At 33.7% G+C, this 26,812-nt stretch overlaps 2 protein-coding genes and 1 pseudogene across 2 annotated transcripts; 1 reads left to right on the top strand and 2 right to left on the bottom strand.

Annotated features, from left to right (window-relative positions):
* Window positions 1-1,684: 1,684 nt before the first annotated feature.
* On the bottom strand, window positions 1,685-8,554 carry LOC114735686 (uncharacterized protein slr0889-like). Its single transcript, XM_028923400.1, is given in 13 exon segments — window positions 1,685-1,990; window positions 2,240-2,384; window positions 2,640-2,793; window positions 3,423-3,541; window positions 3,764-3,872; window positions 5,091-5,201; window positions 5,868-5,992; window positions 6,608-6,736; window positions 6,808-6,855; window positions 7,477-7,498; window positions 7,500-7,669; window positions 8,123-8,251; window positions 8,331-8,554. Coding segments are annotated over 13 exon segments (1,449 nt in total). The 5' UTR covers window positions 8,454-8,554; the 3' UTR covers window positions 1,685-1,925.
* A 4,501-nt stretch (window positions 8,555-13,055) lies between these two features.
* LOC114735687 (26S proteasome non-ATPase regulatory subunit 6 homolog) lies at window positions 13,056-17,261 on the bottom strand (annotated as a pseudogene).
* A 3,032-nt stretch (window positions 17,262-20,293) lies between these two features.
* LOC114735688 (oxygen-independent coproporphyrinogen-III oxidase-like protein sll1917) lies at window positions 20,294-22,829 on the top strand. Its single transcript, XM_028923402.1, has 2 exons — window positions 20,294-21,119; window positions 21,988-22,829. Exons 1-2 carry the CDS (start codon window positions 20,323-20,325, stop codon window positions 22,649-22,651), a joined length of 1,461 nt encoding a protein of 486 aa, XP_028779235.1. The 5' UTR covers window positions 20,294-20,322; the 3' UTR covers window positions 22,652-22,829.
* Window positions 22,830-26,812: the final 3,983 nt, after the last annotated feature.

Genomic DNA, 26,812 nt, shown 5'->3' with positions numbered 1-26,812 from the left:
TGGCCTTTGTGTTGAGAAACTCAAGTTGATTGGTGAAGAACTTGAACTTTATGCTCATAACTTGGGAATTAACCTGGAGTTCTCTATGGTGGGAAAGAACTTAGAAAATCTGCATACTGATGACATTACCGTGAATGACGAGGAGGTTCTGGTGGTTAATAGCATTCTTCAGTTGCACTGTGTAGTGAAAGAGAGTCGTGGGGCTTTAAACTCAGTCCTTCAGACCATTCATAAACTCTCACCAAAATTTTGGTTATGGTTGAGCAGGACTCAAGTCATAATGGACCCTTTTTCCTTGGGAGGTTCATGGAAGCACTTCATTATTACTCTGCCATTTTTGACTCTTTGGATGCCATGTTACCTAAGTATGACACTAAGAGAGCAAAAATAGAACAGTTCTATTTTGCAGAGAGATAAAGAATATTATCAGCTGCGAAGGACCGGCAAGGATGGAGAGGCATGAGAGGGTGGACCAGTGGCGCCGGAGGATGAGTAGGGCCGGGTTTCAGAGTGCACCGATGAAGATGGTGAGTCAGGCCAAGCAGTGGCTTCAGAAGAATCAGGTTTGTGATGGTTATACTGTTGTGGAGGAGAAAGGTTGTTTGGTCCTTGGGTGGAAATCAAAGCCAATTGTGGCAGCTTCTTGCTGGAAATGCTGAATCTAATGGTGCCTCATTTCCTTGGTATTTGGTGTTATAATAACAAGACCAGCTTTGCATATGGGATGTTTGATGCATGTGTTTCTACTTTGTGTTTGACTCTACTTCTTGTATGACACCCATGTTTTGTGAATTCAGAGCAATTCAAACAGGGGGCGAGAATAAGTATCAATAATTTTCCATGTTTGGCTGGTTGTTCAGTATCAATCAGATCAAATAAAGAGGATTTCTGCTGGTTTGGTGTGCATATACACGAGTTATAACCTTATAGGCGGATTCTAAGATTTTTTTTCAAAGATCGTTTATACAGAACTAACTGTAAATTTAGCCCATTCTTATTGTACTTAGAAATAAGAAACAAGTGAAATTCGATCATAGTATTTTTTTTTCAACAAAAAAAAAATACATTGAAGATTTAGAGTATAAGGAAATACATTGTCTCTGTTTGGAAATTGCTTCAGGGTTTATATTTAAGAATGGGGAATAAGGTCAACAAGGATCAATCATGAGACAAATTTCTGGATTATTGCCTTTCTCAAGCCTTCCGTTCTCAAGTCTAATACAATATCGTCAAAGAGCGGTTATTCCAGTTTCTTCGCACGCCACTTGACAAATAACTTAAACAAAGAGAGATAGAATGATCCAACGTCAAGATATCATCTGCTTTCTCCAACATAATTTAACTGACAGGGAATCCGTTAGCCCTCCTTTGTTCATTCTTCACTTTGCGGAGCTTTAAGCTAGATATTTCAGGCTAATACTCCTTGGATCCTGATTCTATGGAATCCGTCATTGTCAACAAGTTTGAACTTGCGCCTTTAGAATTTGTTTCCTCTCTTTCATGTACTCTTTGGCATGACATCTTTCACACGACGCAAAATTTCTTCTCTAGTTTTTTTTTTTAAGGCTTGTCAAAGGAATTTTTTTCTTTTCTTTATGTAGTCGACATCTTTGTCCACTTCCTTATTTTGTACTCTTACTTATCTTTTTATTATAAATCATTTTGTCTTTAAAGAAAAAAATCATTAAACAAAAATGTCTTTGACATTGCATCTATTCAAAGATGAATTTGGAATACAGCACCAACGGCACCATCAAGCTCTCAAGAGGCCCTACGTTTTCTTTTAGTGGCCATCAATGTCAAATTCATATACCATATACAAGAGATAAACGAATTCGCACGCAAATATAAACAAAGAATAGGCAAGTTTCTCAACAAACCAGAACAGGCAGATTGATGCCTCCCCCTTGTCATGTCAGAAGTCATTAGTCTCTCCTAAATAATCTTTTTACAAAACCTCGTCCGCGTCTTTTGGGCTTGACATCCTTACCTGTAAAAGGATCGCACATAAAAAGTCGAGTGAGTTAGATATAGTTGTTCTAACAGGACACAAATACACCCAGGTGGATCAGACACAAAAAAGGTTAAATATCTTGATGAATATGAAGATCAGAAGTGATCTGTAAATGCAAGGGAGAAAAAATATGCAAGGAATGCTATTAGGCAACACAGATGATGTTGGATCAAAATCCATCATAAGGCTCATATGCCATCCATTTTAATAAGCCTAGAGTTATACCTTTAAGTCTGCCAGCTTGATACAAAACTTCCTCAGCAATGGGTCTCCATTGTTCTGCACATGAATAATTGATTCCGAGACCAACGCTAAGTCCCCTCAGTAGATGCACTGTCCTAAGTACAGAAAAGAGTTCTTCGGGAAAAGCCTATAACAGACCAGCAAAGGAAAAGTACAAAGTCAGGGAACACAAAGTAGTAGTGTCAAGTGTGAACAAGCCATATGCTACTTATTCCATAAACATAAATATCCCCAGTTTAAAAGGGAAAAATATATCCATTCTTTGATAACAAATTTCCCAAGAGTCAAGATTATCACCATGCCCCTAATAGCATGCCACATCAGAAATGCGTGGTGTAAAAATGAACAAATACTGAATGCCCACTCACATTCTTAAACATACCTGAACAGCAATTTTTTTTATTGAAGAGTCCTCTGAGAAAGGTTGCAGCATCGCCACCCCAGGAGGAAGTTTTGTATCAAACATGGTCTGTGCCAGCTTGAACATCTCCTGTAGCTCATTCTCACATTTGCTCAAGGTGTCTATACCAAGCTCCCTATTAAAGGGGAGTGAACCAATTGAATATTCAGATTTGAGACGGCCACCAATAGAATGAGGAAATTCAATTTGCAGTTCTGAAGCAAAATAAGTCATTCTAACCAGCCATTGGTTAATCATTTTTTTTCTTTTAAAGGATAGAGAAACAAGTGGAACAAGAAATATGCCAAAAGAATCAGATTTTATGTTAGATGTTTACTGAAGTTTTCAATATTTGGTTCATAAAGCTTTTATATCAATTCATGTCTCAGTCTTTCATTTCATTGAAAATGAATTGAAATTCAAGTCAGGGTTTCAGCCTCCAGGTTTACGGAAATTATGATTCAGCTGTTGAAAGGTATTAGGTACCCTAGGACTAGGGGTCTATGAAAAGATATCAAGTGGTTGAGAATTTTTCCTCTCCTTACACCCTGCCTTTCCCCACTCTCATATATCTTGTCTGTGTCGTTTGCTATCTACTCATTACCAGAACTCCTTAACTTCTAGTCCTTGTTTTCATTACCCATATCCTGCAGTGCTGCATATGTAGTTAGTCACTCAGCCACTAAGCCTTAGCTTTGTATTTCACTTCCGAGTCTAGACATATAAGCAAATAAGTCTTTAAGAATGTAATGCAGACTTCATAACCTAAAGCTTTCTGATGCTCTTATAGCGTCACCATCAGCCATTGCAAGAACAAGATTAGCATAACCAAGCTTCAACTTTTCTGGGAGATCCTTCACCTGTCCATAGTCTAGCAAGGCAACCTGACTAGAGGCAAGATACCAGATTAGGGTGATGAAAACAGTATATTAAGCATCAAGGCGAATGTTAATTTTTCAATATTCTGCCACGGAGTTATTTATTCATAGCCAGCGGACCAAACAGCTAAAGTCATATCCAACGGCATTTCCTGGTGATTAAATGTCTTAATATTTACAAAGAGGATATTCATAAAATAAAAGAAATGATCCAATTAAGAGACTTGCCTCTGAGCCTTTACAAATCAGGATGTTTCCTGGGTGAGGATCTGCATGAAAGAATCCACTCTTCAAAATCATTTGACCATATGCTAGAGTCAAGCTTTCAAGAATTTTCCTGCACTTTAATAAAAGATTAATATTGTAATTTTCACAAGCTTACATCCAACTACGCATCTAAATTTTGTACAAGATTTTCAGGTACCTTAAAATGACTCACGGTAAAGCTATAAATTTCAAGACAGAAAGTGAGGTATTGAGATGCATGGAGACAACTCTATAATTGGTAGGATATCAACAGAAGGGTATTGCATTTATGTGTGGTGAAACCTGGTAGCATCGAGAAGCAAAAAGCAGGCTGAAATTTCTTTTTGATCCTAAACTTTAAAGGAAGGGTCCTATGAGAGCGTCATGCGATAATATGGTTACTATAGACACTGTAAAGAATCCTATTCATCATGGTCGGGCCAAACATGTGGAGCTTGATTAGAACTTTATCAAGGAGAAGTTAAACTCTGAAATCATCAATCTTAATATCTTATCCGTACTCCCACACGATTCCACGTGACTGACAATTTGACCAAGGCTATATCTAGAGTGAATTTTGAATACTTAAATGACAAGTTGGTAAAGAACAATATCCATTCACCAACTCGAGAGAGAGTGCTAGTGTCCGTGTGTTACTGGTGCATGACTCCTGAGGTGATTGTGTCTCATTTTGTATTATTTCCTTCTGTTTTATATACCATATTTTTGGTCATCTATTGTCATTCATAAGTTCTTATTAGTTGATGCTACCATGCTTGTATCGAGGGACTTGAGGTCACGTAATTATGGATCTCACTTCTTATTTATGTTGGTCTTATTTGATATATGAAACAAAAAAACGAAATTGAGTTGTTCAGAAACTGGAAGTTTCAGAATTCTACAGCTAACGACACCCTGCTTTGTGGGGAGTCACTTGCATTTTGGCTAAAAAATAAATAGGAAGCAGAATGAGATAATAAATGGAAAATATGGAAGTAAAAAGTCAAAAATACTCCTTAAAGAAGACACTGAATAAGCACAAGATTGTAATAAAGTAATGGATCAAACAGTAAAATGATACGTTGAAAATCATAATTTCATTGTCATTTATTAAATTTAAAAGAGAAGCACCAGTGACGTGTATCTAGCAGCAAGTCTTCTAGTCCAAAAATTCAGTATACATAACACGAAAAGTTCAATATGCCAACATTACTCTTTCCAAATTCCCAGAATATGACACTTTTTTAAAACCCAAAATTCAAGGTTTCACATGGAGGACTAAAAATATCAAAACAGTTCAGGAACTTACTGCTTTGCTGCTGCTGCTAGCTTACCACAAGGATTAATGCCTCTTTTTGCTATTTCATCACCAAGATTCATAATTGGAATCCCGTCAATATATTCCATGACTAGGACTCTCCTGTTATAGAAAAGTACATAAATACTAATCACTCTATCATAAATGAAGTACATATGATTATTGTATACCTGTTCTATGAATATTTCAATATAGCAAATAAACTCTTTACTAGACAATACGTGTCAGATGTTGTTTTTAATAAAGGTTTTTTAGTTGTTATTGTCAACTATAGTGCTTTCAATCACACATTGAGGTTGTTATGACATGATAAAAGAAATTGTCCTTGACATGATCCTAGATTTTTACAGTAGAGAATTCAGGCATAGACCATGACTATGCACCCGAAGTTGACTGCTCATCATTCTAGCTCCCAAAGCATTTCACTATTTGCTATTTTGTTTGAATAAATATTAGCCAAACTATTGAATGTACAAAGCTATCGTCACCAAAGAAATTTACAAAACTACTAAGAAAAAATGAAGAGAATTAAAAAAAAAAAAAAATTACAGGTCAGCCATAAAGAAATTAGCAAAGCTAGCACTGAGAAGCATTTAACATTTGGCTTTGGAAACAAAATTCAAGCCAACTCTAAAATAACCATGCAATCCAAGGGCAACAAACAAATACGTGGAGCTCCAAACTCTACAAAAATACGATGGTTAATTTTTGTACTCTAGTCCTAAATTATCATCCCAACATATAAAAATGCAATGTTGTAGAACATACCTAGTAACCAAGTTTTGTACTACTCGTGGCACCAGAACAGGAGTCCTTTTGTTGTTTTCATACAGGAACTTCCGAATCCTTTCCATAGCACTTGCCTCCCTCACGAAATCAAATTCATATCCGATCTAGAATGTCAAAATGATCGAACAGTATCAACTAGAAGCTCAAAACTAACTATGGTATTTAGCAAGAAGGATCTTAAGATTGACTTGAACAGTAATGCCACTTACACTGTTGTAACTACTTTCAGAAACTGCACAAACAGCTGATGTGGGTGATTTTGAATTCAAAGAAGCCCAACTAAAACCTTTTCTGCAAACTTAGATGCAGTCACATCAGCATTTTGTGCAGAGCTAGGAAGATTGTGTAAGAAGCATTACTCTAACGTGATGGTATTACTTTTAACATAAAAAATAAAGCTAATTCACAAAAATTGTAAGGCAACAAAGTAAAAGATATAATAATATTTCTATTAAGAATTGCATTCTAATCCCATCATCTGTCATATCCTCTGTGCATAATCAAGGTACATTTCATTGTTGACAATAGGACTTGAATATATAATTAAAAAACAGATTGAGCAATTATCCCATGTATTTGTCCATCTTTGCTCAGGGAACTACAATCAGGGAAAATCTTAATAAAAAGACCCACTATACAGGAAAACAAGAGAAGAGTAGATAAGACACTGACAGAATACTAGAACCCAAGAAGAAATCTAGAACAGAAATATTGCTTACCTGTTTTTCCATTTCCTTTGTCACCGAATATAGGTCAAATTTGATATCGGTCTTTTGCATATATAAAGCAAAAGCTTGCAAATTATGGATATCAGTCATCATTAGATCCTGAACTCCAGGATGTTGAACCTATTAATGCAAACAAAAGTCAGAAGCATACAAACGTTGTGGTCCGCGAGGTGCCTGTCAGAAACACTCACCTTGACAACAACATCATCCTTATCACCTTTCAGTTGTGCTCTATGTACCTAACGCAAGCATGTAGCATGTGTCAGATACAACAACAAGCCTTATCCCACTAGGTGGGGACTTGTTCTCATGATCACGATAAGGCTGTTATAAATCAATCTAATGGAGAATTAAACGTGACAAGAGAATCAATATGAACTGCAGTAAGGTATTTATATATGCAATTTTTTAATAAAACTGCAATTCCAATGAGGTTTAAAAACTTGAAGACTAAATTATTCTATCACCTGATTGAATTACATGATAAGAATAATAAACAAAATATAAAGTGCAGTAAAACCCACAAGTAACTTGTGATTAACATGAGATACAAACTTAAAGTAGATGCACCCTGATGAGCGAAAAAACTTAATCCTTGAGCCAATTCTACCTCTGATGTGACCTTTTATACTCAATCATAAATGTATAGACAGCATCAGTTACTGCATTAGTCTGATGACAGGAACAAAAATAATCATCTTTCATTAGTTCTCAAGCACACTAGGGAAATAATTCAATCGAATGCAAAAAAGGCATAAACAGGTGTTGTCAAGAGAGAACAGAATTGCTGCAACTCAAATGATGGGCATCCTGTATGGGAGAGATGAAATAGCAGGTCATTTTCACTCAGACGGAAGTACCTGAGCAATTGAAGCAGATCCAAGGGTTCCACATCAACATTTCAAACACATCATCAATATTCCGACCCAGTTCGTTCTCCAGCACTAGTTTAACAGTGTGAAATGGGGTTGCAGGAGCCTGATCACATAGGGTAACAAGTCTTCTCACCCATGCCGCTGGGGCCAAGTCAGGCTTCCCTATAATTTGGGCGACCTGTTTGATAATTCATATGACCCCCCAAATATAATATCGGCAATAAGAAAAGAGAACAGAACCAAGAGAAAAATGGGTAGCAGTGAAATAAACAAAAATCCAACGACCACAAAAGTGCCCTAAAACTAAAAGTCATTGTAATTTTCTACATAAAGTAGACTGATCACAAGCCACGGAAGTCAGCCCACTTTCATCCTCTCGTTCTAAAAAGTAATAATATAATATAACTATTTTATATGCATTATAACAAAAGTAAAACATACTGGAAAAGAAATTCGTTCTCGATTTGAGAGAGGAATAACAATAATCAAAGCAACCATGTCAAGAAATGAAATGGGGCAAGCAAAGCCCGTCCGAATTATACGTCTATCTCACTCATAATCAACATTCACGAGCAAAAGAATGAAACTTCATGACGAGATTCATGGGAAAAAAAACAAACAAATCGAATACCTTGAGAAAGAAACCTCCAAGGTCGGCGCACATACAGTATATCTTATCAGCAGCAAGCTCATGCTGTTTTTCCCACAATGCTTCCTGCTTCTGCGCATCCTTCTCAAAGCTCACCGTAAGTTGGAACACCTGCAAGAAATTCCGAATGAATACGAAGTTTTCAAGTCGAAGCCAATACGTGCAGAGACGAAGCTGATTGATCAGAAACCTTATAACCAGTGTAAATATCAATGGCCCGAACCCAGAACTGATAGGAGCGATGCCAAGGTCTGAAGTGGGACGAGAGCTTCTCCTTAATGTCGTTGACATCGAGACGAGGCAGAGGCAGCATAGCGTCTAGTGGCCACTGCTCTGTCTTGCTGAGAGTGACGAAATTTTAGCTATGTCGAAGGATATGGCATATCATACTGAGAAATTGTGGCTACAGAAGGATTTGGATGCCTTTGTCATTTCCTTCTCTTTTTCTTTTTAAACCAAGGCAGATCGGTAAGGAACATCTCTGCCGCTTATCTATGCAAGATTTACTAGGATTGGCAAAATAATACTCATCCACTCTTACAACCTAATTATTAAATTAATTTTGATTTCAAATATAAAAATTATTTTTAATATTTATCAGTTTTTCAAAATTATTCTTATAGATACTCTTTCAACCATAATCAAGTAAGTAAGGAAGAGAAGATATTAAAAAATATAATTATAGTATTTTAAGAAAAACATATTATATTTCTAATAATTAACTAATTTACTTAACTTTCTTGATCTAATCAAATTAGTTAAATAGATCTGAGTATCACTCAAGATTTATTGTTTATACATAAATAAATTTACCTTCTGAAAAAAAATGTAAATTACTTATTTTATATTCTTCCTATTCTAAATGCAAAACATGTAATTTACATTAAAAAAAGTTTTAAAAAAATTAAGACCGGAGGAATATTTATTTCTTATTCTAACAAAAAAAAATTATTTCTTATAATTGCTTATTATAAAAATTAGGTTGATTTCATAAATTTTGTATTTTTCAGACAAAATTATACATCTCATCAAGATTTATGGGCCATTAAGGGGAAAAAACAAACAATTAATTATAAGGGGTGTTTGAACTTTGAAGATCATCTTTAAAAAAAATTTGGTCAAAGCTCACATTTTTTATGGTTCAAACATTTTTTTGGCCGAATTGATGGTTCAAACTTATAACCTCATGCTCAAGAAAGTTTTGAGCGAAGTGATTGATGTCAATTAAGTTACAAAATCTCAACCATGTAAAAAATATTTTACATTTTATGAGACAAAGCCCTGATGAAATCACTCAAAATATGCTAATTCAAATACCTTAAACTTTGTATGACTTTGGATACCCTGCCTCTATTTTGCTTAGCATATATGTATCCATGTGAAGTATCATGATGTTAGTTAGCTTGTCCCTTTAAAAAAATACTTCTCCAGTTCTTAATATAAGACCCATTTAACTAATTTGATTAGATTAAGAGAGTTAGGTAAGTTAGTTAATTATAAGAAATGTGACATTTTTTTTCTAAACACCATAATCATCTTTTTCTGAATACTTTCTCCATCTTCTCCTTGATTATGATTGAAAGAGTATTTATAGGGATAATTTAAAAAAATTAATAAATATGAAAATTATATCTTATATTTAGAATCAAAACTGAGCACATAGAAAGCGGTTATCTAACAAGATTTAGATAACAATGGTACTCCTCCGGTCCTTATTATAAGACCCATTTGACTTTTTATTTGGTCCTAATTATAAGACCCCAATCCATTTTATTTCTTATATTTATACATTTTTCAGAGATAATCCTTCTAATATGATAGTTTAGCCAATATACTTAATTAGCAAGGATATTTTAGGAATGACAACACTTATTTATTATAAATAACCAATTTAATTTACTTCTTTAATCTCTTCAAATAAGTCAATTGGGTCTTATAATTAGGACCGGAGGAGTATTAGAAGAAGAAAGAAGGACGCAAAGGAAAAGGAGGCGCGGAAGGGAAGGGGAGGATGAAAATGATGGGGCCATTTTGGTGGAGTCGTGCTTAAAGAATCTTGGTACTTTCCGACGCTTATTGTCTGCTCGGAAAAGTTGTGGTGCCTCTTTGTGGCTCTTGTTGGTATTCTTCTGGATTCTTGTTCGTTAAACCTCAGACTATGACTAGCATTGATATCTCTACGAGTTTGGTGGAGGACTATGATTTTTAATTCATTGATTCGATCTGAACTTAGATTTACCCTTTGCTCTTTTTTTTTTTTAAAAAAATTGCTTTTAATTTGTAAACTTTAAAATTCCTTCTAATTCCATTCTAACTTTTAGATAAATTACTTCTCCATATGAAATAGGTTCATAGCAAAATCTAATTCTTGTTCTTGCACCAGAATGCCAGAATCTAATTAATGCATTGGCCTATATTTCCTCTTCCAAAGTTCCAAAAGAAACATTTCACTTTCATTACTTTCATTAATTCATTTATTGCCTCTGGCGTATCCGTTTTTGTGGATCAATTAATGCTCTTTTTGTTTTTTTATTTTAATTTTTTTTGGCTTGTCATGGCAGTTATGTTGCGCTTGGAACCTTTCCATGGAGATCATTTTAATGGCCATGGATTCGCCCAATAAAATGCTATAAGCAGCAATGACTCACTTAAATTTACTGAATAAATGAGATGGCGATTTCATGCTTTTCTTTGAAGGAAAGCGACGAATGTTATCCTCTTAAACTACAGCTTATAATAAGCCATTCGCTTTCTAATTAATTTAAAGAAAAGAAGAAGCTAAATTATACAAAACTCTTTGAACTATAAGTCAATTGCATATAACCTCCTTAATATTCTAAAATTTAAATTTAATCTCCTAATCTTTTGTTATTTTATCATGAACACCTTACCGTTAACTTATACTGCTATCTTTTTAATGGAATTTGCTACGTCAGATCAACATAAGACATCTTGTATCTTACGTGGCATCTTACATGACATCCTATCTAATATAATCGTTTTATAGTAATTATATCGTTTTTATATAAGGATTAAAATGTCATTTTATCACTTAAAAAACACTGTTGCTCATTTTTATTCTCATATTTTTGTCAACATAAATTTTTAAATAACATTTTCTTCTATTTTTTGTCACACAAAAATTACTATTTTAATTAATAAACGATTGCCAAAATCTTAATAAATTTATTAAGATTGTGAAATAAGATCATAACATTATAAAAATGTTACAGTGAAAATAATGAGTAGGTTTTGACAAGCATTAAATAGGGGAAAAAAAGTAATGAAAGGAGGTTTACTATTAAAATGACAGGGAATTTATATGCAATTAGCTGAAAATTCAAAGGAGTTTTATAAAATTAATTTAGATATGATGCCATGTAACATGACACGTAGGATGTGAAGTGTCTTGTGTAAATATAATGTGGCAAATTCTTTTACAAAGATAACGGTGAATTAACAATAAGGGGTCCATAATAATAAAAAAATTAAACATTAAGGGAGTTGAATTTAAATTTTGAAATATTCAAAAAGTTCTAGGATTAAGGTGCGTTTAGCACCCCGAACTATTTTTCCAGGTGCATTCAGTGTCCTAAAGTAATTTTTGGTGCATCCAGTATTCCAAACTAATTAAAAACGGTGCATCTATATCCCGGGCTAACAAAAAAAGTTAAGTTTGACCATTAGTTGACCGAAAAATCTGACGTGACGGACACGTAGGCGTCTGATGTGTATTATTTTGACGAGTTAAGGTGCGCCCAGCACCCTGAACTATTTTCCCATATGCGTCCAGTGTCATAAAGTAATTTTTGGTGCATCTAGTGTCCCAAACTAATTAAAACGGTGCGTCCACATCCCAAGCTAACAGAAAAGTCTCGTTTGACCGTTACCTTGTTGATTCAGCTGAAGATTGATCGAAAAATCCTACATGACGGACACGCAGGCGTCTGATGTGTATTAGTTTAATTAACATAAATATTCAAAAAGTTCTATGCAACCAGAAGAAAATTCATACCTCGTTAAAGGATTGTGGCAACGGGCCACACGCAAGAAAGAAAATTTAACAGGAGTATGTGTCTCGTGGCAAACGTCAAAAATGTCAATACTCAAAACTCTGTATAAACGGTAAGGCTGATGGGCAATCCGATCCACACAACCGTTCACTCATTTTAACATGTGGCTAGAAGCGATCAACCAATCCCAATTAATTAGATGTCTTATCTGGTTGAACGTATTAGTCAACAAGACTAATGTTCTCTGTATCATTCCAATTTTATCAGAGATCCTCAAAGGGACATAAAAAGAATTCTTTTTGAATCAAACTCACCGCATCTACAAATTCGTGGTAAGCTTTAGTTTTCATGTAACCTTAATCCTAGTGACCTTGTCAATCTCACTACCATGAAGAATATCCTTTTTTTGGGCCCAAGGAATAAACACTAATGACCTCTCACTTGCGTAGCAATAATTCTTGTTCTTAAGCTACAAGGAGCTGGCCCACAACGAATAGCTTTTAGTTTTGTTGTGCGTATCTGGCTTTTCGTTTTCTCGTAAAGCATTTAAAATCCGGTTTTCACCTTCATCATGGATGATATCCCTGCAAGATGCCTTCCCTCTATGATCCAACGTGTTTACAAGCGTCCGAGTGACCCCTGATTTTCCAGTTAATACTTTTTGTATGCGAATGAACAGAGTCTCGTGATCTCGAAAATCTTCATTCGATTGAATTTTCATTCATCTTACTTCCCATAAGAGTTTTGTATGTATTTAATTAAAGACAGAAATTTAGCTGGTAAATAACTTGTATAGATAAATAAGATTGAAGATTCTTCTTAGGATAATAATACATTGAAACTTTGTAACATGCAAATGATAAAACAAAAACCACTAAGAAGACAAAGGCATAATTGCGAAATGACTAAAATAGGAAAGCATTTAAACACCACAAATTCATAACAAAATAAATTTTTGTTCGAAAGATAATTGGAAACTGGATTGAGACAGCTAAGACCCAGCAAGCTAAATTGTTCACTAGTTAGCAAATCAAATAGAATACAGCGTATCATGTCCTCTAGTAAAACGCATTCAACAGAAAATCCTTGAATCTATCTGTATCTCTCTTCCTTTTCCACAATTTTTTTGTCTATAACGATGAATTGCAAAAGAAGACTTAACTTTAAAGATCAATCACACGAGACAACTTTTGAATCCGGTTCAACAGGAAGTCCCCTTGCTTGATAGTTGCTTGGTATAGAGCATTCTTGGCATCAGGGCGGTTCGTTTCAAGAACTCCTGCAACCTATCAATCTTACAATGAAGTTTCCCAGCTGCAATAAAACGTGAAAGCTCCCTGGCAGCAAATAAATTAAACGAGTTAACAGGGCCAGCAGAACGTAACTTACAAAAGATTTTTAAATCTTTCTAAAAATCAATTAAGTTGACATTTAATCGGCCATAATTAATCAACTTACAGATCAATGAAATCCACAGTCACTCCAAATGCTTTTGCCATCGCCTCAATTGTAACACTCTTGTAAGACTCCAAAAACTGTGAATAAACAACAGTTCTAACCTCCCTCATGTAATATCGAAAATGTGGGTGCAAATAGCGGTCCAACTTGATTTGGTCGGTTATCCCAGCTGAAAAAAATTTCAAATGAAACCAAGTAAGAACATGAATTCCAATAGCAGATGGAAGATCAGAAATCAACTACATTCTAGCAGTTGCAAACCCTAGCTGTGTGCCCAGCTGATACTGTCAGAAACTATTAAGAGGGAAGGGATATGGCAGGCATCTACTCACCAAATGCAGAGAAAAATGACTTGTACTGACAATCATATAGGGAGTTTAAGAATTCAGAAAGATAGGGAACTTTGCCAATCACAGTCAAGATCTCAGGAGCATCCACTACCTGATTCAGATCAACTAAAATTAACAAAATGGGATATGCAGAACATTTGACATGAAACAAATTGTACAGTAGAATGGAATGGAACAGCAGAAAAAAAATGGTCCCTGTAAAAACTAATCACCTTCTGCTTCAGGGAAACCCTATCCAATGATATAATGCTGGTCAAAACCGTGTAAAATGTAAAGGTATCATAGGGGAAAAGTTCGTAAGTTGTGAAAGTTGAGATAGAATCCAAGAATAAATTGGCAGCCTTCTTGAAATTCCGTGTGGACATGCAGTACAGGCCTTCATACACTTTCAGCCGATTCTTTCTTTCCCAGTCACCACCTTCCTCAAACAAGCTGCCATCATGGTGTAAAAAGTTAAAAATACAAGACTGGAGTCAAAAATAAAGGAGAGAAGAAGAGCAGGGGTGTTTACAATTCATTACTTTTTCGCTTTGTCGATGCTTTTGGAAATGAGATCAAAATCCATGTCAAAAAACCCAAGCTGCAATGTATGAAACACCAGGTCCATCTTCTGGCCAACTGCAACTGTCTTGCCTTCCGTTAACTTGAGATGTTCCAAGGCTTTCTCCTGGTTTATGTGGAGAAATACTGTAAACAAATCATTACAGCACCATCTGTCTGGAATGAAGCTATAAGTTATAATAGGCATATACCTTGTCACCGATCTTGATGAAGAACAAGGATTTTGCCAAGTGGGCCTCTCGAACTTCACTCTCACCTAAGTTTTCTTCAGCATCAGCAATTCTAAGATTAAGCAACCATATAGAATATCATAAGTATGAGGACAACTAAATTTGACACTTTCTACCTAACAGTTTGAACTTTGAATCTCAAGAAGTCAAAACAAGAGAATGCAGTGATGTATGATCCGTCTCACCCAGTGGTGAGCGCAAACACTTCTTCGGTTCGACACAGAAGCTCTATATATAGAGCATATATTATAACAGGTTATTAGGCATCAACCTAGAGGAGCAAATATGGATAGCTAATAGGACAGTAGGTAGAACCACGGTCTAAAATTTCAAAAAGCCAAATTGAGAAGAAGGGGATGGAAGGAAAGAATAGAAAATTAATTTACACCATCTTAAATTGTAAAAATAAATGGGCATGAATTATAATCTCAAGATATTTCCCTGACGTGGGTAAGAAAGATAAATACTTTTTACTATTCATGACTATTTCTATGTCTCATCACTCTACGATGTAGAGAAATAATATTTGTTTTTTTTTTTACCCTCTCTATTCATTATGTATATACATATTTATATATATAAGGAAGAAATTTGGATCTGTGCATTACCATATATTCGTGTTCTCATGGTCTTGCGAGGCAACAATGCTTTTAAATAGTATGATCATTTCCTTAACCTACCATATGTTCCATCTCCGTATTTTGGAGCAAGTCGTTATTGTTACCAACCTAATAATCCAAATACGTCATTGCTTATAGCCTTATCAGTCCCCTGGCCAGATGCAGCTCCCATATCATTGAACCCATCATTTTTATATTGCGTTCAATATAAGCACTTAAAAGGAGCAAGAGTAACTCTAGCTTTAACAAAACAGAAGAGAAATTCCAATCACAGGTCATATGAATGAGCATAGGGATTATCATAATTCTAGAGACTCTTAAGTGGAGGAAAAAGAATTCACCGATTCAAACACCCTGAGAAGCTAGTCATTTCACGTCCACTTCTTATTTGGTTATTTCTTTATAAGTGAACCACATAAAGGAAATAATGACATTAAGTCTATTATATTAAGCTCTAAATAGTTTGGTGCAAAATTAAATATCTCAGTATTTGAAAGAAGTTCAGCCTCCACCATCTCAATATACTACCCACCTTAATGGCGTCAATCATGGTAAAAACCTTTTATCATATAACCAACAGTTATAACAAGTTAACAACAGAACAAGAAACAGCAGGGTGTTTAGCCATGGAACTGAATATAAATATCCACGAAGGAAAAAAAGCTATGGATGCAATTTAATAATCTAAAAAGTGAATCTACATAAATGGCCTATGCGAAAAATAAACTTGAACGAGATGGTATGATATTGCCATGGATTTATGGGCATCCTAAATGATATAAATCTCCTTTGCTTTCATTCACTGCCATGTAAATTCATCATAGAATAAGTGATTAGTAGATATGAGCATCTGAAAACCAAAACATTGAAAACACTAGTAGTAACTAGCACTTCTCCCACATACAAAGATGTGCATGCATTGCAATAAACTTTTCTCGCTTCATACTGGCAATGGTGTCAATAGATGAAGAAGAAGAAGAAAGCAACCTAGTCCTCTCCATTCATTTGATCTTACACAGCTTACTTTAACATACACCTTTCTCCCAAACTTGTAAGCTTTGTATCATCTGCTAGCCAGGATTATGTGAGACAGCAACCATACATATCTTAAATTTGATTTAAGCGTGGTTGGCATAATAATGAAAGATATTATGAGTCGTCATCACATTAGGATAAAGCACCACCCAGAAACTTCAAATGATGCAACTGTACAGTACTTGAAATATGCAAGAATTCCTGCAGGGCTGTGGGTAATGCAAAACTACAGAAGTACCAGATGCCAATCCCTCTCAATGTCGGAGAAAGCGCCGAACCAAAAAACCTAATGGCTTTTAAATCTCAAACTTCAAGTTGTATGGAATTCAATAACCTAAAGGCCTGATCAAAACGCCCGACTGAAGTTTTCTTTTTCTTTTAAAATATACTCAAAATTCAGACATTAAAAAGAAATTAACTCACTTTTCGTCAAGCTTCTTGAGCTCCTCATCTATCTTAGCACGCATCGAATCCAGAATGCTTTGATCCATGTCCAAAACTGAATCAGCGACTAGGGTTTCGTACAAAGGGGCCATATCTTAACATCAAACGAAAAGATACTTGAGTATGACAGCCATAGAATAACGAGGAGTTGAAATTGGAGTGAATGAAATGGAGAATGAAGAAGTTGTGGAGTTACCATTTTCTTTGACAAACGCAAACACCTCATCTTTAAGCCGGACCTTCTCAATGTCTTCCACATCACCATGTCTGAGAAGGAAGAGCTTGTGAGCTAGCACCAGCTGTGGCTCCTGAGTCCCCTCCTCTGCTTCCATCGCCGCTTGGTGCTTTGTTCTTTGTTCAGTGCGGTACACTTCCGAGCCTTCTTTTGATCGGCGAAGGAGCGGCCGCGAAATACCCCTTCGTAATTCGCTTTACCTTTTTTGGCAAGAAAAAACAAATACATTATAATTATTCTTTTTTTTACCTGAACAATTCGCTTAGGGTCTTTTTAGTGAAAAAAATTGGTTGTGATAGGAAAAAAAATAATAAAATGAATAAACACTAGAATAAAAAGTTAGTTGATGAAAAATCTTATGTTTGATTGGGTTGAAATGAATTGAAAAATTGTGCAATTTTACCATATTATCCTTAATGAAAGAATATAATATTTTTAACCTTATAGAATAATATTATTAAAAAATTAATAATTGAAAAAATAAGTGAATAAAAATCTATCATAATTTAAATAAATATAAATATTCAATATAAATATAAAATGACAATGGGCATTAAATAATTAAATAAAAAATAAAAAATAGAAAAATTTGTGCAAAGAATAAAAATAAATTCACAAAAAAAGAAAGAAATATAATCAAATAATCTATAAATCTAATGTAATAAATAAAATCAATTAAAATGTATATTTTTAGATGCATATATTTGTTAATTTAAATTTAAGTGGACCATATGATTTATTATTGAGAAATTCTTTTAAGTTTAATTTTTAATGCAGCACGACCTTTTTAAAAGCTCTTTGTATTTGAACATTTATTTTCAAGATGGTAAGCAAAAGTCACAAACGTTTTAAAAACATATAATAACATTGTAGAATTAAATTATTTAAATAGATGTCATTGAAAAGCTTATTAAATCTATATTTATATCAAGCAAATTTCATTTTAAAAGTATTTATAGTTTGTGAGATATCATAACAATATTTATCAAAGGTCATTGCTAAAACATTTATGACCTTTGTTCACAATTTTGATTATGGCCTCATAAATTTAAAGAATTCTTTATGAATGTTATTTTGTTAGAAACTATATTTAAATAGCTAATGATAAGTCATTTACCTAATTTAAATTTAGATTAATAAAGTCAGATTTGTTAAGATTTAAGCTTTAATATGACAAGAAAATGAGCAACTAAATTTGAATTTGATATGGAAAAATTTAAATTTTCTTACATAAAATTTGAATCTACTAAAGAGAATTTGAATTTAATGCAGCAAATTCAATTATTTTTGCATCAAATTCGAATATACTTTTTTTACCGCAACTTAAAGTTTAACCATCGATGTAAATTAGAATTTGTATCAACAAATTTTAATTTATGCACAATACATTCCAACTTTTCACATAGAATTTGAATTCATTACGTCTCTGTTACATTTTGTTTTTAAATAGAATAACTTTTGATTACATATAACTATTTTAATTTAGATTCAAATTAGACAAACGACTTATCATTGAAAAGTTCTCTCAGTCTAGTTTTTAATTCAATAAGACCCATTCAAAAACACTTGTAATTTTAAAGTTATAATCATTATAGTGAACAATGTTCAAAAACGTTTTCTCTTACTAGATTTTTTCTCACCAGACTTTGAATCAGATTTGAAAAATCATATATTAGTTTAGGTGGAAGCTTTTTTTTTAATTGACATAGACGTTGTTAAAAAGCCTATTGAATGGAGGTTGATACTTGTTAGCCAACCTGTATGTATTGGTTGAGCAACTCAGTGGTGATAAAATAGATAAAACATACCGTAAAGATGAAGATTCAATGATGTGTTGAGTGTTCAAACAACTTCACATGATTTCCTCAATGAGATATTAAGCATTTTATTCAGATTTGAAGAATAATCTGGTCTTTTGTATTTTCCCGCCTGTGATAAAAGTCAATTCCCACCAAAATTGGTGAGAACTCACCTTCCCTTATACTATATCCGGTTCTTAATATAAGATCTTATTTGATTTTTATTTTGGTCTTAAATATAAAATCTCAATCCACTTTGTCTCTCATATTTATGTATTTTTTTCAAGGTGTTCCTTCTAACAATAGTAGTTCTAGTCAATACACTTGATTAGCAAAGATATTTTAGGAAAGACAACACCTATTTATTACAAATAACTAATTTAACTTATTTTCTTAATCTCCTCGAATTAGTCAACTAGTTCTTATATTTAGGACCGAAGATAGTATAATGTTAAAACTAAACGCTCACGATGGATGCAAAATCAACATTTTTTCCAATCGTAAAATCTTCAGAATGACAAACGGACTCTTAAACTATGTGGTCGGTGCGACCACACGAGTGTGACCAGGCAAGATGAGATGTTTTTTTTTTTTTTGACCGGAAGGCAAGATGAGATGTTTAATAGTTCTGTGCAATGCATGATATCATAATTTGTTTACTAAAAAAGCATACAGTATACATTAAAAAAAAAAAGTGCCTCGCAAACAATAAGTTTAAAAAATAAAAAAGTGTATAATTAAAATAAGTTTCATTTCTTTAGTAATCAATATTAGCATACTAATCAATTCAATATGTAGTACATTATTTATATACAGATAATGCGATTTATTTCAGCATGCTTTAAACGGCTATCCCTTTGCTCCGAGTATAGAAAGTTAGAAACAATATTTTCATTGCGCATCATTTAAATTTGGGAATTTTTATGTTAATATATTAGTGGTGCGAAAGTACATACTACGTGCGGTATTTAATATAAGGCCTTATTTGATTTTTATTTTGTTCCTAAATATAAGACCGCAATCTATTTTGTCTCTAATATTTATATATATTTTTCAAGATAGTCCTTCTAATAATAATAGTTCTTACTAACATCTTTGATTAGCAATGATATTTTTGAAAAGATAATATCTATTTATTATAAATAACTAATTTAAATTATTTTTTTAATCTCTTTAAATTAGTCAACTCACTCTTATAATTAGGACCGGAGGTAGTACTTCTGTACCTGCCAGAAAAGAAAATACATACGAGTGTTTCTAAAAGAAAAATCTTTCGAAAACGACGTAGTTCCAGTGCCGGAGCAAGGACATCATAGAGCGCGTAACGACCCCGGCCTCCATATTCATACGCGCGTAAACAAGGATTTTATAGCGATATGAGTCCCTCCCATTTTCTCCCACATGAACTTTAACTACCTTCGTTATTCTAGAGCGACCATGCTCAAATCTACCTTCAATCCCCTCTACCGGGAGCTTTTCCCCAGTTCCAAATCTCTTAAAATGTCACCGCACGTAATCACGAACGCATTTGCCACCAGCGCACCACATGTTCGACAAAATGTCTCTAGGAAACACACAATCGAAATTGCTCCTCACCTAGCTCCTCCTACTTCTGCTTATATTCATCTCCCCTTCTGCCGCAAGCGTTGCCATTATTGTGATTTCCCAATCGTGGCTCTTGGCTCTGCTTCAACCCAAATTGATGATGACCCTCGAGTGATTAACTACATACAACTTCTCTGCAGAGAAATCAATGCAATGAAGGTGAACATCAATGCTAAAACGCCTCTTGAGACTGTGTTTTTTGGGGGAGGGACACCATCTCTCGTGCCGGCACGGTTGGTTTCATTGGTTTTGGAGGCGTTGAGTGGGAAATTTGGTGTGTGTGAGGATGCTGAGATTTCAATGGAAATGGATCCTGGGACATTTGATGCTAGGAAGATGGAAGAGATGATAGCGTTAGGAGTGAATAGAGTATCTTTGGGAGTTCAGGCATTTCAGGAGAAGCTGTTGAGAGCTTGTGGGAGGGCACATGGCCTGGAAGAGGTTAATGAATCTATTGGTATTGTCAAGTCGTGTGGGGTTGAGAATTGGAGTATTGATCTTATATCTTCACTGCCTCATCAGACAACTGATATGTGGGAGGAAACTCTGAGGCTTGCCATTGGGGCACAGCCCACTCATGTTTCTGTGTATGATTTGCAAATTGAACAGGGCACAAAATTCGGAACACTGTAAGTATCACTCTCACTGGCACTAGTTATCAGAAAATTAGTCAATGGATGACTCAGTCTCCAAATACTACCTCTAGTTCTTAATATAAAAACTAGTTTAAAGATTAGATTTAGTCTTAAATATTAGACTTTAATCCACTTTGTCTCCCAAAATTATAATTTTTTCTCAAAACATTCCTATTGATTATAAGAGGTTCTTGTAAAAAAATAGTTCCAATGCCTGTGATTAAAAAAGATCATTTAGGGAAGTTAACATAAATTTTTTATGAATAACCAATTTAAATAATTTTCTGAATACCTTCAAATTAATTATCTAATTCTTATATTAAGGACTGAAAGTAGAATAATATACTTAGTAGGAACTTAGTCCTTGTAGAATCTCTGAATTGTTGAGCAAGATCTAAAATAAAATAACAATATGATCATTAAATTGTCTGGTTTACTTGCTTTTAGTTCTACAATTAACGAATATACAAGTGAATTTTTTTGGCCAAAAAAGTCAATTTTTGAAAATAACGAATTTGTTACAACTTACAAGCAAGTCTTTTTTTTTTTTTTTAGCATTCTTGAGTTACTTAAGAGAAGCATTAGTTTGCACTACAACAAAGAAGTTTATTATGGTTATAGATAAATTCGTGGACTTGCTAATTTTGGGGAACTAAGCGAAATAAGTCCAAAAATTCCGGCCAAAATGTGACTTTACTCTGAACACTAATGTAGAACTTGTTTGCTGTTAGAAAGACTAATTTCTGTGTCTACTGATCTTTTGAATCTACTACTGAATGGGTTAAATAATTCAAATATCGAATATTTAGTTATAGCTTTATATTCAATATGAAAATGGCGATTGAGACTAAAATGTTTGCAGGTATACTCCAGGAGAATTCCCCCTTCCTTCTGAGACACAATCAGCAGATTTCTATAAAATGGCTTCAAGAATGCTTTCTGATGCGAATTACAACCACTATGAAATCAGCAGTTATTGCAAGAGTGGATATGAATGCAAACACAATTATACCTATTGGAAGAACAAACCTTTCTATGGATTCGGCCTCGGCTCTGCGAGTTTCGTGGGTGGATTAAGGTTTTCAAGACCCAAGAAAGTAAATGAGTATATGACATTCGTGCAGGATTTGGAAAATGGACTGTTAAATTGCTCTTTCAATGATCAGATTAATGTCAAGGACACAGCCATGGATGTTGTGATGCTGTCCCTGAGAACCTCATCAGGTTTAGACTTGAAGAGTTTTGAAGAATCATTTGGTAGCTTCATTGTTTCGTCTCTTTTGGAGACTTATAAACCTTATGTTGAAAGTGGACATGTGGTTTGCTTGGATGTGAAAAGACGAGCCATTGGAGAAGAAGAACTCAGCACTTGTTTGTTGGCTGAGAACAAGAAGAAAGAAAGAAAAGTGGCTTATATACGGTTGAGTGACCCAGAAGGTTTTCTCTTATCAAATGAACTAATATCTCTTGCTTTTGAGGTCATGGATTCTTATGACTTTTGTTCTGCGCACCAAGAGGCTGCTTGAGTGAGTTACCTTTTATCTGCTAAATAATTTACATTGTGTGTATATTAATAGTTTTCTGCCAAGTATTTTATGATATTTTTCAATTTTGCCATTGATGCCGAGCATTCACTTGTGATATATGTAAGAGTGATCATCATTTCCTTCTTTCAATTCAAATGAGATCTTTTCTTCATATAAACTGATAGTAGGAATGTAACTGAAGAAATAATAAAGATAGAAATGAGTAATGCTGCACTGCACTGCACTAAATGGTGCTTTAGGTTGCTGGAATCAACACCATGAGACAGGGAATCCAACAATTCCCAAGCTACGCATGTTTGGGAAGGGGTCGTATGATGATTGCATTACCTTTTTATATTTCCAATTAGTAAATAGAATATTACTTTATGGATAAAATAAAAATAATTTTACAAATTAAATCAGAATGTCTTTTAACATATGAAAGTTTCAAGAATACAGCTTAGTTACATTTTTTCGCTCAACATAATTATTTTATGCATTTTGTTTGGTAACATACACTTTATTGTTTTTATGTCATATGAATAAAATAGAATAATTAGATTAAAATTTATTTAAGATGTAACTTATCAATAAATGAAAATAAGAATATTACGTGCATTGCACTCGGACATTACTAGTTTGGAAGAAAACACAGATGAAGTTCACATTTTCTCAACATTATTTTTTATTTTTGCCTCTTTTACAGGTGTGCATTTTTTTTTTGTTAAGCGTAGGTATTCTTCAATTAGAAATAATTTTATTCAAAGTATTGTTGTGCACTAAATATATACACATCTCCTAACAAAGATTTAAACCCTAATTCACTACGTAGCAGGAGACTAGCTCACCCATTAGTTTGTAAGTGTACATTTATCACTTACTTTTGTGGAACTAACACAAATTCATACTACTAAGATGAGCATGTGGAACATTAACACTGTTTGGTTGGAGGGTTTTTGAGGAGAGAGGAGGGGATGAAATAAATGTGTTTGGTTGGAAAAAATAGAAGGGAGGGGAGAGAAGAAATTTGTTTTTTAGTGCTTCCCTCTTTTCTTTCTATTCTCCTCCAAATTTGAGGTTTTTTGAAAATGAGAAAAATATTATGTCTAATATTATTTGGAGGGGAGAAAAATCTTATATCTAATATTGACTAAATTATTTATATTAGCTTTTTAATATTAGAAACTCTTCCTCACTTCTTTCCCTTTTCTTCCATCTTTATTCGTAATATTTTCTTCTCTCATCAATTGTATATCTGAAGCATAGTTTACTGGCTCTATCCTCATCTCTGCCTCCTCTCCTTGTTCGTCCATCCCCACATATATAATAGCTAATATATCTATTGGATTCAGGTGTTACCTACGTCTCTCTCCAAGTTTGCATCATATTATATGTGGTGATTTGATGAGCAAGATTAGCAGAGTCTGTTACCTGAAAATGAAAAGATCATTAATTAAATTTTGGTTCCAAATTTATTGTGTTGCCTTAAAAAGGTATATATTGGTTTGAATTTCATACCAAACGTTAACTACTCTTTCTACTACAAACGATATCAATGTAAACATTAACTTCAATGATACAGTGGATTAGTATGCAAGTTAAAATAGATGTATATTAATTTAGTACCCAAAACTAACCAAAAAAATTTGTGATATGATATTTAAAAAGGAAAATTACATTAAGGTCCTATCCAAAATGCTTAAATACAAAACATTCTTTATTTGTCATATTTTCTTTTCTTACCAATTTTATATCTCCTGCATAAAAATATTGTAATAAAAAAAATAAAATAGTCTAAATATAAAAATAAGGACATATTTGTTAATTTATAATTACTTCTCCTCTCCTGATGAACCAAACAAGAAATCTCCTTTTTCTTTCCCTCCCCTCCAACCAAACAAAACCTATGACCTCCCTTCCCTTCTTCTCCCTTTTTTTAATTAATCTCCTCTCTCCTCCCTTTCGTTGAACCAAACAGATAAGACAAGAAGATCTCAGTGATAAAGTTCAGAATTTAGCAAACCATTCAACCATAGCTCCTAGATTTAATTTATAATCAGAGAAGTTTAACTTATAATCACATTCTAAAAGCTAACTGTTAGAGTTGGATAGTTCCCTTTAAATAGAATAACAACCCTCGCCGGCTGGCCATCCCTTGATGAAAACACCAAAATGAAAGGTACAAGTACACCATAAAAGCTAGTTATTAAAACAGGAAAGCCCAGAGCCTTGTACGTCCTTGCTTCAAGGTAACTTTTTGAACTCATGACAATTATAAATTATAAACTGGGGAGTATAATCACAGCTTTTCATCTTTAAGAACAGTTGAATGAGTTTATGAATACACTTCGATAGCAGAGAAAGAAACAAGTGTAGAGGCACATAAAAAGAAGAGCAGGGATCAAACTCTAAGCTCTCTTGCTTTTTGTCACGGAATTAAAATCAAAAGCGCAGATGGATTAATTTGATCATCTATAGATTATAATTAAACACTCAAAAGAAATGCCAACAATTCAAAGATGCGCTGTAAAACCCCCCCTCTTTCGCAGACACAGTCTCTCAAAAGAAGAACCCACCGCAGTTTCAACTTTCAACACTCTCAAGAGTCAGGTCACCATCCCTTAATAAAGCCTATAAACAAAAATATATAATAATTCATATTCCTTTCTCGCATGCATTTTGCTTATAATTTTTCAAATAAAGCTGCCTTATGTTACGCAATTATAATACAATAATATATATAATTTTTTACATACTTTCAGAAACAATATAATTTTGGATATCTGCAGCACGCGCAGCTACCTTGTGTCCCTACAGATGGCCACGTGCTGAGAGTCACCACCAAAGAAGACATGCGCCCGCGGCCCGCCCACCCTCAAAGTTCTTTTATTTCTACGTATTTTGATTTAATGAAATCATGCTATAAATTTAAAAATTAATACATTTTTTAATCCCTTAAATTTGTACACATTTTTATTTTGATCTCTCAAATTTCAAATCATAAGTTTTAGTCTCTTAAAAAATAAAATAGTTCACTTTTTGATTAAATTATAGGGACTAGTGATTTAAATTAAAAAAAAATTGAAAGAATAAAACTTATTGTTTGAAACTTAAAGAATCAAAACCAAAATGAAAACAAACTTATAGGACAAAAAATTATATTATTCTTAAATTTAAATATGGTCAAATTTAATTTAGTCGGACTTTTTTTTTAATAAGATTTTCTTGATTTAGAACATTCAAATTATTGACCATATTTTAAAGGAGTAAACTATCCTTCATTCAGCAAAACCATTATTCATACTTTTTATTATTTTATTTTTACCAATTTCCAAATATTGCGTGTATGCTTATAGTTATAGACATAATACCCGCACACACTAAGGAGCCTGCACATTCTCGAAATGTTATTTGCTACGGTGGAATCTCACAAGTAACAATAAAGAATGCCAGCTTTTGGACTTACCCAAGGGGGAGCTAGGTATCTATACTGAATTAGGATTAATTTATTAAGGACTCAGTCTCAAAAAAAAAAGATTGATTATTCAGGACAAAAATTGATTCAGCCTGTTTAAACATAGATTAGCAGAAAAGCTTTATGGAAGAATTATTGTGCATTAGTAAGCAATTTAATCAGTAAAAAAACTCCTAAATGCAATGATAGACTCCGATACAAGAAATAACAACAATTCTCCCAAATATTTTTTTATTAATCCTGGATAATCATATTAATATACACCTACTACATGTGAGTGTGTGTGAATACTATATATTTTCGGGAAAGGGGCCATGGTGTGTAGTTTAATCATAAGCTAATGCAAATTGTGGTATAAGTACAACTTCATAAGATTCCTATATATATGGAGTTAGGGACTTCAAAAATTGTATTAGATATTTAGATCATTCAAAGATTTTGGTTTTGGATCTTTCAGGTTATCTATTTCGTGGTTGTTAATAGATGCCCAGCAAATCCAACGAACAATTGAGCTGGAGTATTTTATTTTATTTGGATCTAATTTTGTGGGTCTTACCACATTTCTTTTAGAATTTTCATCTTACCAAGATTGTATAGAATAAAATGGACTATATATATGTGTCACCACCTGATAAATAATTAAATATACAAAGGAGAAATCATTCCAATTTTATATTAGATATTCT

The sequence above is a fragment of the Neltuma alba genome, unplaced genomic scaffold, assembly GCF_004799145.2.
Source record: "Neltuma alba isolate B1F8T4 unplaced genomic scaffold, ASM479914v2 tig00013247_pilon, whole genome shotgun sequence".
In the NCBI taxonomy this organism is placed as follows: domain Eukaryota; kingdom Viridiplantae; phylum Streptophyta; class Magnoliopsida; order Fabales; family Fabaceae; genus Neltuma; species Neltuma alba.
This window is presented reverse-complemented; position numbering and strand designations above follow the sequence as displayed.